The sequence below is a fragment of the Pleuronectes platessa genome, chromosome 9 (assembly GCF_947347685.1).
Source record: "Pleuronectes platessa chromosome 9, fPlePla1.1, whole genome shotgun sequence".
Classification (NCBI taxonomy): Eukaryota; Metazoa; Chordata; class Actinopteri; order Pleuronectiformes; family Pleuronectidae; genus Pleuronectes; species Pleuronectes platessa.
The window spans coordinates 2,752,943-2,766,576 of NC_070634.1; the positions used below are offsets into that span (position 1 = coordinate 2,752,943).

The 13,634-nt window shown below is 40.3% G+C and overlaps 1 protein-coding gene across 4 annotated transcripts in view; it reads left to right on the plus strand.

The window, feature by feature from the left end:
• Positions 1–13,431, plus strand: part of ect2 (epithelial cell transforming 2) — a 43,561-nt gene extending 30,130 nt beyond the window's left edge. For 2 of the 4 annotated variants that reach the window (XM_053429963.1, XM_053429964.1), the window contains 7 exons: positions 563–682; positions 1,676–1,814; positions 2,247–2,401; positions 3,305–3,412; positions 5,142–5,276; positions 8,607–9,159; positions 12,197–13,431. In XM_053429963.1, the coding sequence (XP_053285938.1) occupies positions 563–682; positions 1,676–1,814; positions 2,247–2,401; positions 3,305–3,412; positions 5,142–5,276; positions 8,607–9,128 (1,179 nt within the window). In that variant the 3' untranslated portion in view covers positions 9,129–9,159; positions 12,197–13,431. The remainder of the gene's footprint in view (positions 1–562; positions 683–1,675; positions 1,815–2,246; positions 2,402–3,304; positions 3,413–5,141; positions 5,277–8,606; positions 9,160–12,196) is intronic. The other 2 variants (XM_053429965.1, XM_053429966.1) reach the window with 1 other exon arrangement.
• Positions 13,432–13,634: the final 203 nt, after the last annotated feature.

Below are 13,634 nucleotides of genomic sequence, written 5' to 3' on the forward strand. Positions count from 1 at the left end.
GTAAACATTGTAGCTGATTAGTGACCTTCCTTCAGACATTATAAAACAACAGAAAAAAGTATAACATGCCTCCATACTGCTCCTGTGGTGGAAGAAGGATTCACCATTGACTTCAATTGTATTGGATTCTGCTCGAACAAAGTTTACTCTTGAGACTCCAAGTGTTTCAAACACAAAGTTGCATCTTTGTTAAAAAGTTTAAAATTATTTTATTTTTGACTTTTTTGTAAAACATTTTTTTACTTCATTGTGCATTTTTTAAATCGATGGGTAAGTATTATTTTAATCTACAATTAAATGTACAAGACGATAAGAAATTGCAAAAGGTTACTAAGAGCTCTGAAGTCTCAGTAACTTAAGTTGGTGAACAAGCTAAAATATGTTCAGAGAGGTTAAATCCCTTTGACAGTTAAGCAACACAGACTTTATTCAATCGGATTATGTTTCACAAAAAGTTCTTCTTTGCCGCCTAAAAGGCACTAATTAATGATATGAGCATACTGGTAAAGAATTAAACGTCAACATAGCAAACCCAGATATCAATGCTTTGACTTCTCTGCAGGCCAACTTGCTGTCATCCCACCGCAGTCTGGTTTACCGAGTGGAAACCATCGCCCTGGGAGACCAGCCATGTGACCGTGGAGAAAATGTCACCCTCTTCCTCTTCAATGACTGCCTTGAGGTGGGAATAGACGCAAACATTCTTTCACTTTTGACGATCTTACACAGAACATATTCTCACCTAATTTACCTGCAATGCCATTGGCTGCCCTAACATGTCGACTACCAATAACCCTTACTTGACTCTTCATATATCTTCAACTCTCAACATGTAGATCATATTCACTGTGACCTCCTAAATGTGCAATTGTAGACGTTAGTAAAGACCCTGACTTAGCAAAGACCCTTTGATGGTGTTTCTGATATCTCTGTATATTCTCTGTACGTTGTTTGGTAAAGTGGAAACTCGTCTTGGATCTCTGAGATGAGGTTCCTGTTCTCATTTAGTGGTGAGGAGGAAAAGGAGCAAAAGAGCAAGATGGAAAAGTGCTGAATTCATGTGTATGCAGTCTATCATAGCTTACACAGTCATTGTGTGTTAATTAGCAAAGGGGCAGCACACGAGCATGGCAGGCAGTAATGAAAGCAGTAATGTGGGTGGTGGCACTGATTCAGGAGTGTCTGTGACACCTACTAACGAGCCAGTGTGAGTTTGTATTTAACAGCCACACACATGAACGACTGACAGTTTGCCATGTCATCCTGTATGTATAGTGACTGACTGTTGTGTTAAAGTGGGTGGCCTCATTTTCCCCTTCCATCAACACTCATCATTGATTAACTCAAACTCGCCCTGGCAAAATAACAATGACCTATAACGTGTTGTCCTATTTTATTCTCTCTCCCATCTCTGTCTTTCTCCTTCCCTCCTCTCTCAGCTCCTAATTAATGTGACATTAATGAGTTGCATCGTTTACCTCTATAAATGCCTCATTGATTTATTGCCAAGTAAGCAATAGTTTCACCTCCCCACTGTGAAAATTCACAAACACTTAATTCTCAATCGCTAAGACTCGCATGCAGTGTGCAAACAGGATGTTGTTCAGAAGTTTTGTCCTCATTTACCTCAGAAGTTGTCTCATTTTCTATACGATGTGTGTATTTGTCTGTGCAGATTGCAAGGAAGCGACACAAAGTGATCAATACATTTAAGAGTCCACTGGGACAGACAAGACCCCCTCCTCAACTCAAACACATTGCACTGATGCCACTGTCCCAGATCCGCAGAGTGCTGGACCTGCAGGACACAGAAGGTAACACAGTGACAACATGCACACGCTGCAATGTATTACAGTTGAACGCTGCATTAAGATGTAATTTAAGTGTTTCATGATCAAATGTCAACTGAAATAGCCAATTGTGGTTTAATACCCATGAGACCGGTGAAAAACCACCACCAAGGCTTTTCATTCATCTATGTGCACAGTGAACACAGGTAACAGCAGGAAGTAATGTTTGATGTCTAAGGAGTTGGATAAAGCATTTTCCCCCTTCCATCTGTTTCTCATCCTTTTGTCCCCATCAAACATGCCCGACTTCATCTTCATTCTTTTCTCTCTCATTGTCTTCATCTCAATCTCTTCACTGGCTGCTTTTCCTCCTCCCCTTATTTTGTTGCTCTTTTTTTATCTTTGTCTAACTCGGTCACTGTCTGTCCTTGTCGCTCTTTCACTTCCTCCACTCAGATTGTGTGAATGCATTCGCCTTGGTGGTTCACCCTCCGACTGAACAGGAGAACTTGTTGTTCAGCTTCCAACTGGTCGGAGAGGACACGGTTAAAAGCGCCTGGCTGCGAACACTTTGCCGCCATGTTGCCAACACCATCTGCAGGGCTGATGCGGTGAGAAGTCACACACTTGCACACAAAGAAAACAAAGTAGGTAGTTTGACCGATCAGCAGACAGAAAGAAGCTGTGATTGCTCCGCTTTCCTCGCATCACACTGATAGTCAGATCGGTCTCATTGCCACCATCAAGTCCCCAAACATGGTAACAAGAACCAACACTCAGATACACATGCACTCATTCTCTCAATAACTTTATTAAAAATCACTCTGCAGCTGATTTATTTTTGTGTCTCGGTCTGTCTGTTACCAAGACAAACAAAAGACTCATTTGTGTGAGTGTTTTGGGTTTAGAGAAAATAAACAGCAGTGACCATGCTCATGGTAACAGATGTACATGTCACCCAGTGGGACATCGTGGCTCACTGCTGCGTTTGTTAAAGCAGAGTTCTATAGCATGGAGGATTATTGTCTCCTAGGGTTATACTCGCAAATTGTATCTCTTCCTTATTGGTTTTGGTCTTTCAATGGAACTTTTTGAGTTAAGAATAACATAGCATATTGCTAACCTTTTAATAGTTTTGGGAAATTATGGAAAAGTTACGTAGGAGTTGATTAAGCTTAATGATTATTGAATCCACTAGAAGATGTGGAGGAGAGTCTTTCAGCTGTTAGCAGAGCTGGCAGCAGGGGGCGATGTAGGCCTCTGGTCTGTGCCGCACAGCTGCATTCCCAATGCTGTTTTCAGTGGGTCAGAGCTGCAATGTGAATACCAACGAGATGGAGCCCTGCGTGTTAAAAGAAACGGTAGGGGGGGGGGGGGTGAAGACTGTGTGAATCCAACTTCTCATCCCCTTTACCGCATTTTTGATGTTTGTAGAGAGTTTTCATCGATTTTTAAATGAATTTCTGGTATGGTTTATTGTAATGAGTTTGAGCATGTATCCATTTTGTCAACAGGAGGACATGATTCAGTGCACAGACCCAGACTCACTGCAGGTCAGCACTAAGGATATGGACAGCACCTTGAGTAAAGCCTCCAGGGCCATTAAGAAGACTTCTAAAAAGGTAAAGGTTGAAGAGTCAAAGCATCAGCATCTTCCCCACTGCTCATCGTCGTGGGGTGGGTAATAATATCATCAGTCAAGATTCTGGCAGTGGGATCCCTGCATTTAATTTATTGACTTTATTTTTTATAGCTGAGTTGTGGGTACACAGAAATCAAGACTGACATGTACTTTTAATATTCTTAACTGCTACATTATCTCTGAGGGGCACAGAGACAGGTGATTGAAGTGAAGGGTAGCCACACGAAGCAGAATGACTTGTCTTTCATTTCATTCGCCGGTGCAACACTTTCAATTCCAGTGCTGTAAACGGCAAGGTTTGCTTAACTACATTGAAACCATATGCTGTAACACCCATCTGCACTGCTGTCCAGTGTGACACGGCACAAGAGACAGTGATCTAAAATATCTGTTATCAAGCATTTATAAAAACAAAAATTATAGTAAAAGCATGAACCACAACACAAGGACAACTGTTGTTTACTCTGAACATTTGGGTACAGTCCTAGTTCAAACTGACCGGACTTATTTATTGTAGTTCAGATCATAAAGCTTGTAGATATGCAAAAAAAATCATGCACAACACAATTTTGAATTGAATGATGCACAAGACATTTGATATGACTTTACAGCTCCTTAAGGATATTACATAAATACATGTTAGGGAGCAGCAATTGAGCTCAGTCAGTTCAAAGAGGTAGAGGTTCTTAGTTTCACAGAGCTATCTTTTTTCCTGATTCACAGTTAAGTAACTTAATAAATGGCCACATATTAAGTTGTCAACAGCTGTTATCATTTAAGAAATAGGTTTGCATGTATTCATTGAGCACCACTACTAAAAGGCCCCATAAAGGTCCAATGTGTAAGATTTAGGTGAAAGGGATCTACTGGCAGAAATTAAATATAAAATAATCCTGGTGTTGTTTTCATGACAATGTTTCATCTAAATCGTATGAATTGATGTTTGCTCTACCCTAGAATGGGCCCTTTATATTTATAAACATTATATTTACATCGGGAGCGGGACCTCTCTACGGAGGCCGCCGTGTTTTTACAGTTGTCCAGACTGGACAAACTACACACCTTTTTTTTGAGTTTTTATGAAAACTGAAGCTTACCACAGGTTCTCTTTCATGTTTGGAGGGGAAGGGTGAGGTGAGGGTTGTTAAGCTGCAAAATGCAACTTCACCACTAGATCTAACTAAATTCTACACCCTGAACCATTAAAAGAAAATGTACATGTCCCCAATTTCAGTCCTCTGTCTCTTAGTGAATTTGTTAATGTATCTCTTATTTGTAAAAACAAATTTGTGCAAAATTTTAGTATTTTCCCTTTTCTCTGATGACTGATCCACCACTCGGGGGTAATAAATACTTTTACGTTTATCATCTACATGCTTTTTTAAACCTCTAATGAACATAGAAATAACATGATTTGCACAAAGTTTACACTGAATGCAAATGCAACCTTTACTGGACCACTTACCATTACCATACCTATCAAACTGCATCTGCAATATTTAGCAGGGAGGTGTATATACTTTACTTTCTTACTTAAATTCAGCCCTTAAACTTATACAAACTTTTCTTTTCAATGTGTTTGCGTTTGTTGTTCTAACTCTGTGATGTCTGATAAATATGTAACTGTTCGTGATGTGTTATAAAAATGAGTGTAAAACATATACAGAAGCACATTAGTCACTGAAATTCTCTGGGTATGTGTGTGCTAGGTGACGAGGGCGTTTTCATTCACAAAGACCCCGAAGCGTGTGATCCAGAGGGCATTCATGGCCAACAGTACTCCAGATGAGAAAACCAAGAGGATGAGTTATGAGACCCGAATCGGCAGCAGCTCCACACTGGCTGTAAGTCTGTACATATGCTGAAAGAAACCATCATGTGTTAGTGGGATGACATCATAAGCTGTACCTGTGACACAGCCATATTAACTTCAAGTGTCTCTTTTTTCAGTTGGTCTTGATCAGGACCTCATAAAATGGATAGTTCACCAAAAAACGAAAGTTCACTCATTCAATCATCTACTCACCACAATGCCGATGGAGGGGCTGGCGAAGTGTTTGAGTCCACAAAACACTAAAAAGTGACCCTTTCTTCAGACTTAAAAAACAACAGAAAAGAAACATAAGATGCATCCAAGTCCACAACCAGATGCTGCGAGGCATTGATGTGAATGCAAACCCCGCTCGTGCCCTTGAGCAAGGGTGTGTGCGGTTGTCTGGCATGTTCGTGAGAATGAACGCGCCTCAGAGGAGGCTGTCAGAGGACATTTAGGCTAAAACACGTTGTAAATTACGTCGTTTCGAGCGGAATTTGAATGTCTGTTGCTTTGTTACTTCGGAAGAAGCGATCCCATTTCCTTCAATTGTATTGGATTACGCTGCAGCTCTGTTTACCCCTGAAACTCTGTTTACCCCTGAAACTCCAAAAGACTCAAACACTTCACCCACCCCTCCATCAGCATAGTGGTGAGTAGATGATGAGGGAACTTACATTTTTCGGTCTTCATAATCGTTTGGGTACGGAAAGTATTCAGACCTTCAATTTTTCACTCTTTTTCATTGCAACCATTTGCTAAAATCAAAAAAGTTCATTTTATTTCTCATTAATGTTCACTCAGCTCCCCATCTTGACAGGGGAAAAAAATTTAGAAATTTTTGCAAATTTATTAAAAAAGAAAAACCGAAATATCACATCGTCATAGGTATTCAGACCCTTTGCTCAGTATTGAGTAGAAGCACCCTTTTGAGCTAGTACAGCCATGAGTCTTCTTGGCAATGATGCAACAAGTTTTTCACACCTGGATTTGGGGATCCTCTGCCATTCTTCCTTGCAGATCCTCTCCAGTTCCGTCAGGTTGGATGGTGAACGTTGGTGGACAGCCATTTTCAGGTCTCTCCAGAGATGCTCAATTGGGTTTAGGTCACGGCTCTGGCTGGGTCAGTCAAGAATGGTCACAGTGTTGTTCCGAAGCCACTCCTTTGTTATTTTAGCTGTGTGCTTAGGTTCATTGTCTTGTTGGAAGGTGAACCTTCGGCCCAGTCTGAGGTCCAGAGTACTCTGGAAGAGGTTTTCTTCCAGGATATCTCAGTACTTGGCCGCATTCATCTTTCCTTCAATTGCAACCAGTCGTCCTGTCCCTGCAGCTGAAAAACACCCCCATAGCATGATGCTACCACCACCATGTTTCACTGTTGGGATTGTATTGGGCAGGTGATGAGCAGTGCCTGGTCTTCTCCACACATACCGCTTAGAATTAACACCAAAAAGTTCAATCTTGGTCTTATCAGACCAGAGAATCTTATTTCTCATAGTCTGGGAGTCCTTCATGTGTTTTTTGGCAAACTCTATGCGGGCTTTCATATGTCTTGCAGTGAGGAGAGGCTTCCGTCGGGCTACTCTGCCATAAAGCCCCGACTGGTGAAGCGCTGCAGTGATAGTTGACTTTGTGGAACTTTTTCCCATCTCCCTACTGCATCTGTGGAGCTCAGCCACAGTGATCTTTGGGTTCTTCTTTACCTCTCTCACCAAGGCTCTTCTCCCACGATTGCTCAGTTTGGCTGGACAGCCAGGTTTAGGAAGAGTTCTGGTCTTCCCAAACTTCTTCCATTTAAGGATTATGGAGGCCACTATGCTTTTAGGAACCTTGAGTGCTGCAGAAATTCCTTTATAACCTTGGCCAGATCTGTGCCTTGCCACAATCTGTCTCTGAGCTCCTTGGGCAGTTCCTTCGACCTCATGATCTCATTTGCTCTGACATGCACTGTGAGCTGTAAGGTCTTATATAGACAGGTGTGTGCCTTTCCTAATCAAGTCCAATCAGTTTAATTAAACAGAACCATCTCAAGGAAGAATGAGAAATAAAAAGAAATTTTATGATTTTAACAAATGGCTGCGATGAAACAAAGGGTGACAAATTTAAAGGGGTCTGAATACTTTCCATACCCACTGTATGTGTTTTGGTTTTTGTTACAAAAATATATCTACTATAATCAAGATATTTTCCACAAGGTACCTACATTGATGCCTTTATTTCAGCGACAGGAAACATTTGATGGTGTCTCTCGGTCTATCTATCTTTCCCTAATCCCCACTTTTCGCTCCATCTCTTTCTCCTTTTGCTGAGAAACAGACAATTGATCTCTCGATCAATCTATGATGTAACGGCTTTCAATTGGTGACAGCTGCTTTGATCTAACTTGATTAAAAAGCAGGCAATGGGGTTGTGTTCTTAAATGTGCAGGGGATTGGTTTCTGCTCTTTAGTAGGGTTTTGTTATTCTTAAAGTTTCCTCACCTATTTTCTGATTTTGCCAATGGTTAGGTTCACAATACTGTATTTTTGTGAAATAAGTGGGGTTGAAGCAGAAGATTAGGCAGTGATGGGTCATCTGGTGTACTAGTGTTTAAGACCCCTATCATATAACTAGAGTCCAACCAATGTGGGTTTTTGGGGCTAATGCCAAAATTAAGGAATAAAACGTATCTCGTATGATACATTGGCTATATTGGATATATGTATACTGGATAAAAATTGGCTTTTTTTTACTAGGATGTTGTTATCAAACCTAAAAGACAGAGGAATTTAACTTAGGCTTGATATTTTACACTTAAGCCATAATCATATGTATTATTATAAATATGAATTAATCCTACCATGTTTATACGTTGGAAATGGCATATGCATGCCTAGGTTTGAGTTAGTGTTACACAACAGTTATGATTGCTTGATAATTTCTCATTTCAATCAAATTAGTTGATGTAACAGAAGTCTCCATTCCCCATCAAACAATTTAAAGACATTCATGTGTAACAGTCAATCGCTAATTGAAATGTGATATTAGAACATTAAATCTGTGTCTAACAATTAATCAGTGTAGGCCATAATTTGTACAACAGTAATAATCTTTCCAGGTATGTTAGTTTTATAATTACCACCCTCCATTCTCTGCATGAAAATGTTAAGCCTGAAATGTTTCTGTCTTACATTGTGATGTTCATTCTCTCCCACTCCTTCCTTCTTTACTCTGCCAGATGAAGAGGCGTGTTTCTGACTTTTGTTTTAGCTTCTGAAGATTTCCACTCTCCTTGTATTTTGTTTCAGCATGCCTATTCTTGTCTTGTTTTTTTTCATGATATGTAAATATCTGCTCCATATGTGTCTCCCCTCTATTCTAGATGTCTCGCTCTGCCTCTACATTCAGTTTGAATGATTCTGCCAAGAGCGCTGCTGTGGTGCAGCGCTCAAACTCTCTAGACCACCCTCATGTCAGAGCCAGGGTCCCTGTCTGTATTCGTACCCCCTGTAGCCCAACCCAAAGCCCTGCCCCTGAGTTATGCCAAAGTCCCTACACCAAATATTGTCCTAGTGCCCAAGAACCCAAGTCCCTCCTTCATGCTCCATTATTGACCCAACCACCACAAGTTTTTTCGAGCCTTCCCACCTCACAGCAGTCCACAACTTCAACCACTTCCATTCCAGCCACCCGAAACTCCGCTCAGCTCAACTCCCAAATTATCCAGACAAAATCCAGCCAGCATTTATCCAAGCACCATCTAGGGTTTCAGCTTAGGTCCCTGGCTCCTCAGTCTGTTAATGTCAGAGGGGGGACCTTGTCTGAGTCATGCAGAGATCCCCAAGTCCCCTTGGACCCACGCAAGGCTGTCCTGACCAGTCATCGCAGGGAGACTCTGCTCTAAACCATTGCTAAAATCAATCCTGGAGCCTGATGTGAGCAAACATTATTGTTGTCTAGTCTCGACCAAAAGTTTATCCATACCATTTCAACTTCAAATCTATCCTTACTACCTGCTGCATCCTGTATTTAATACTTTTAACATGCATATACCACTGGTGCTTTCTTGTCCCGAATCAACTCCTTAGAAAACTCTGCAATGACGATAGATCCGATTAATAAGGTTCTGATCTTTAAAACTTGATGATTATATTCAAGGACCTTAGAATTATTCCAAAGGGGCAGAGATTTTAAGGGTTGATCTGGAATCGCTGGGTTTCTCTGAATCACCCGGGTATCTAACTGGTGGTGGCTGGGAATATTCACTTGGTGGCGGCTCTTAATTGGGGACCATGTGAAAGCTTTCAGCTGGAACATTAAGGAGTTTTGTCCAAGTGGATGCATGCTTTCCCTCAGCCTGGGGAAAAGGCTCCATTAAAGGCATGCTGTCACATTTTGAATATTTTATTTTCCTCACACCAGTGAGTACAGGCGGCTCAATCAACTTTATAAAGTGTTGTTTTGACTATTAATCATTCCACTAAACGGGTGATAATAGGTTTACGTAAACATTTAAAGACTTGTTTCAGTCTAATTAGTTCATTATAAAGAACCTGGATGACTAAAGTTTGCAAATTGAAGAAAAATATCAGGAGTAAAGATCCAAATGTCAAGGCATGCCTTTAATTTTGGATGCTGTGCTCTTTGTGTGTTTTGGCTTGTTCACAAAAAACTGCTTACTAGAATTAAAATGTCAATGTATTCATGGAGCTGGGCTGGCTTCTCATCTGAGCTTTACTATCTTGTGGTAGGTCACCTGTCCTCATTTTAACCACATGTGACAGTTTCTAAGCACCATTATGTCCTGTATTCACTTCAGCCATTTAACCGCTTCCCAGTTGTATGAGCGCTGCTCTAGCTGTCTGAAAGCTATTCATTGTAACAAATGGAGTTCGATATAATTAAATAATAGTGTAACCTCCTGGAGAAGAATAATTTGATAATAAACCATACACAAGCCTGTTCATTGCAACCTGCCAGTGAGCACAGCACTTTAAGAGGTGCCAGTTTTACTCCATCTTGCATATCAATTTGTTTTTAAGCATTCATGTTCATGGAAAAAACACACTGAGGTTTGTTGGTGGGGTAGTCAGTTGTAATCTATAACTTTTTCTCATTAAATTCGTAGGAACTTGAAAGTAATTCACATCAAATGAATATAACCGGGGAACAGTGTCCTAATTATCAAATCCTGTAGCCTGGACACCTGGGATGCATGCTTTGATTTCTAGTTCATTAGTACCCCAGCATTAAACAGAGGTATCACACTTAATCAGGCCAAATAGTTTTTTAATGATATTCACGAATACTATGTTCATTACTAGTCCCATGTTTTTACTATGAGAGTAGAAAGCTTGTGCAGCTTTGCGTGATACATAGTTCAAACAAGTACTTACTTATCTCATGCTGTCTGTTGTGCAGCGCCTCAGGTGAACCTCTGACTGGCAGGTAGCCGTAGCTCAGGCCTCCATATTGTTCTGATTTGCTGAACATCGGGAAGCCTCTCAAGGAGTAGTGCACCATCATCGTAGCAGGAGGTTCTGAAAGCAAACTGTAAGGCTACATCTAAACTACTAGGTTTTCCATTTGAATACGCGTAGTCTCTACTCCAGAGATACACCTTGCATCCACACTGATCAAGAGTTTTAGAGCAGCTAAAACAAGGGAGTTTGGAAATCCTGCTGGCCCCATTTTAGTTTGAAGACAGGTGAAACCGATGTTAAGAAACAATTACTCAAATCTTCTCGCTGATTGGGTCATGATTGGTAATGATATCTGAGTGGTGAGTCTGGAGCTAACCAACCTCTTTATACCTTCATAACACATTAACACATACAGACTCGCTGCTCACATGGCAAACTCATTGCACAGGCTTTTAGTAGTGTACACCTAAAGGGAGTTGGGATGCTGGTATTGAACAGTTTAATGGTGGAAAACCACTAAACATTCATTCATGTAAGCAGTCATGCTCTCTTGTTCCAATAATATCTTTTCCTGATGATGATTGGATTGCATTAAGATTTGTTTGAAGTATAATTTTAAATTATTTTGTATAACCTCCTCTCTCTTTGGTTTGTCTTTGCTCTGTCTCTGTATAATTTTACTTACCAGAGGTATGGCTGGGATCTGACCACATGGTGAAAAAGCTTAGAGTTTGGTGGGGCAGCTAACAGGAGCAGTCAGTCAGGTTGAGTCATTGCTGTGTGCACACTAGCCCCATTTCTTTCAAATAGGAATTGAAATTACGTTTGTCCAGTTTACATCGTCGAGGGTTAGTTTTGTCGTCTTTTTTCTGAACTAAGAGCAGCACAGATGTTGAGGCAAACAAGGTCTAACTCAAGCCCTACAGTTGTATTACCACCACAGCTATTGCAAAGTCACCCATTTGTAGCCCGATGATAATGACACTCAACTGTCTATTTATCTTTAAAAGTCCCGGTGAAGTGTGGGATGTCAGCGGTGACACAGATGTTAGGAACCAGGCTGGCGCTCTCAATTCAAGTGAGGCATCAGATTCGGTACAAATGATCTGATAAAACATTCACCAGTCTACATGGGTGGCATTTAAATGAATCCAAACAATATACAGGCTAGTTCAAATTTATTCCAAGTAGAAATAGTGGAAACGTAGCGTACAGTGTCTATATACATGTAAGTACGAGGTGCGTCTGTAAACTGATCGAATTTTACAGTTGACAGTTTTACACTTAACGCTTATTTTCTCGTAGAGGATAGTTTACACTCTGATGTTCTGACTGCTCATGTTTCTGCCAAAATGTTCTTAAATGTTGATGTCACAGCATCTCCAGATCTCTGCAATTAATATGAATGGTACTTTATTAACAAGTAGAAAACATAAATTAAACCCAAGTTTGATTAAACCATGATGATCCTTGTGAACAACACAATCAGGTATTAATATTTTAACTTCTGTGTTTATTGTTCTTATTCCGTCCTCTCTTCTGTGTCCAGGCACGCCATTCACCCTCCATGGTCCATCTGCCTTCCATGTTTGAGAAGAAGTACCACACATTCAGTCGTTCAACCACCCACCTCTTCTGAGACGCAGCCACATGGGAGTACCTGTAGAGGTCCAGCCATCTTTTCAACTCATGTCTTGACTGGCATCATGCGCAGGAGGTGAGCAGCCAGGCCTGTGTGTACAAAGTTAACACCACATGTATAGTATGGCAAACTTTCAAATCCAGAAGAATTTGGAAAATAGAACTGCACTGAAGCTGTGGATGTCAGTCTGATACGTGGCAGTATCAGAGTCCTCCAGTTGCTGCTCAAAGAACTTCCTGGTTGGAGCTTTGGCCAAGTATGGTTGAAGCAATAAACAAGTTGTTCATCAACCTGACACCTATCATATGATGTATTCACCTGAACCTGGTCTGATCTTGAATGAAGACTGTATCACGAACTGGAACGGTACTAAACCATGCTCTGGGTTACAGGTGTGTGCCTCACACTTACAAATGAAGGATATTCTGCTTTTTGTCTGCATTTCTTAATCATCTTGATATAATACATTTAATGTAATTTAGCAAACACCTGCCACATTCGTGACATGTTGCCATTTTCCAGTGAAGAACACTAACTTTGGTGAACTAAATCAACATTTAGTTTAATATGGGAAGGTGTTTCTATGCAGGTAACAACACCACACACAGGTGACAGGTAACACATGCAGGCTATAAATGTCTGTGTGCGCTTCATGGACTTGTTACATCTGACCCTCTTACCTTAGCTGGGCCACCACTCTTTTAATTAACTGACTTAGTGAGACACCTTTTATATTTGCTTACATTAAGGGTTTTGTTGTTAAGGGGGTTGACTTAATTTCACCTGATATATTATTGTTATTAACACAATTCTAATGAAAAGGTATGATGCGTTCCAGCAGTTTTAAAGTTCTATTTTAACATTTAAGAGATTTGGTCAAGAAGAATAAAAGTTCTAAAGTTCTTACTTCCTGTTCAGCTGTCTGTGTTTTAAAATATGTTTTTACAGTGTGTCTTTGTCTATATTCCCAAAAGGGATTCTGCGTCAGTGTATATATTTATTCTGGATGAATACATTTTATACCAGTTTTCGTTCTCTTTTAATTTATGTTTTTCCCACTTTTATGTTGTTTGGCTGCTCGTCACTGAGCTTTAATCGTCTCCTGTTGTTTGATCTCTGTATTAAATGCACTTATATATGTACCTGAAGATTCAAGCTTTTTTTATTTCACTCCTGTGTATATGTGTCTTCCTTCACCACAACCTTAGAGAATTTGGTTCATTAGTAGTGGGAGCTGACTAGATGTGCCAAGTCAGTTGTGTAAGAATAAATAATTTGATTTCTTTTTTATGTCCTGGAGTTTGATTTTCTACACTCTGAACATTTGCTTATATTCAAATAAAAC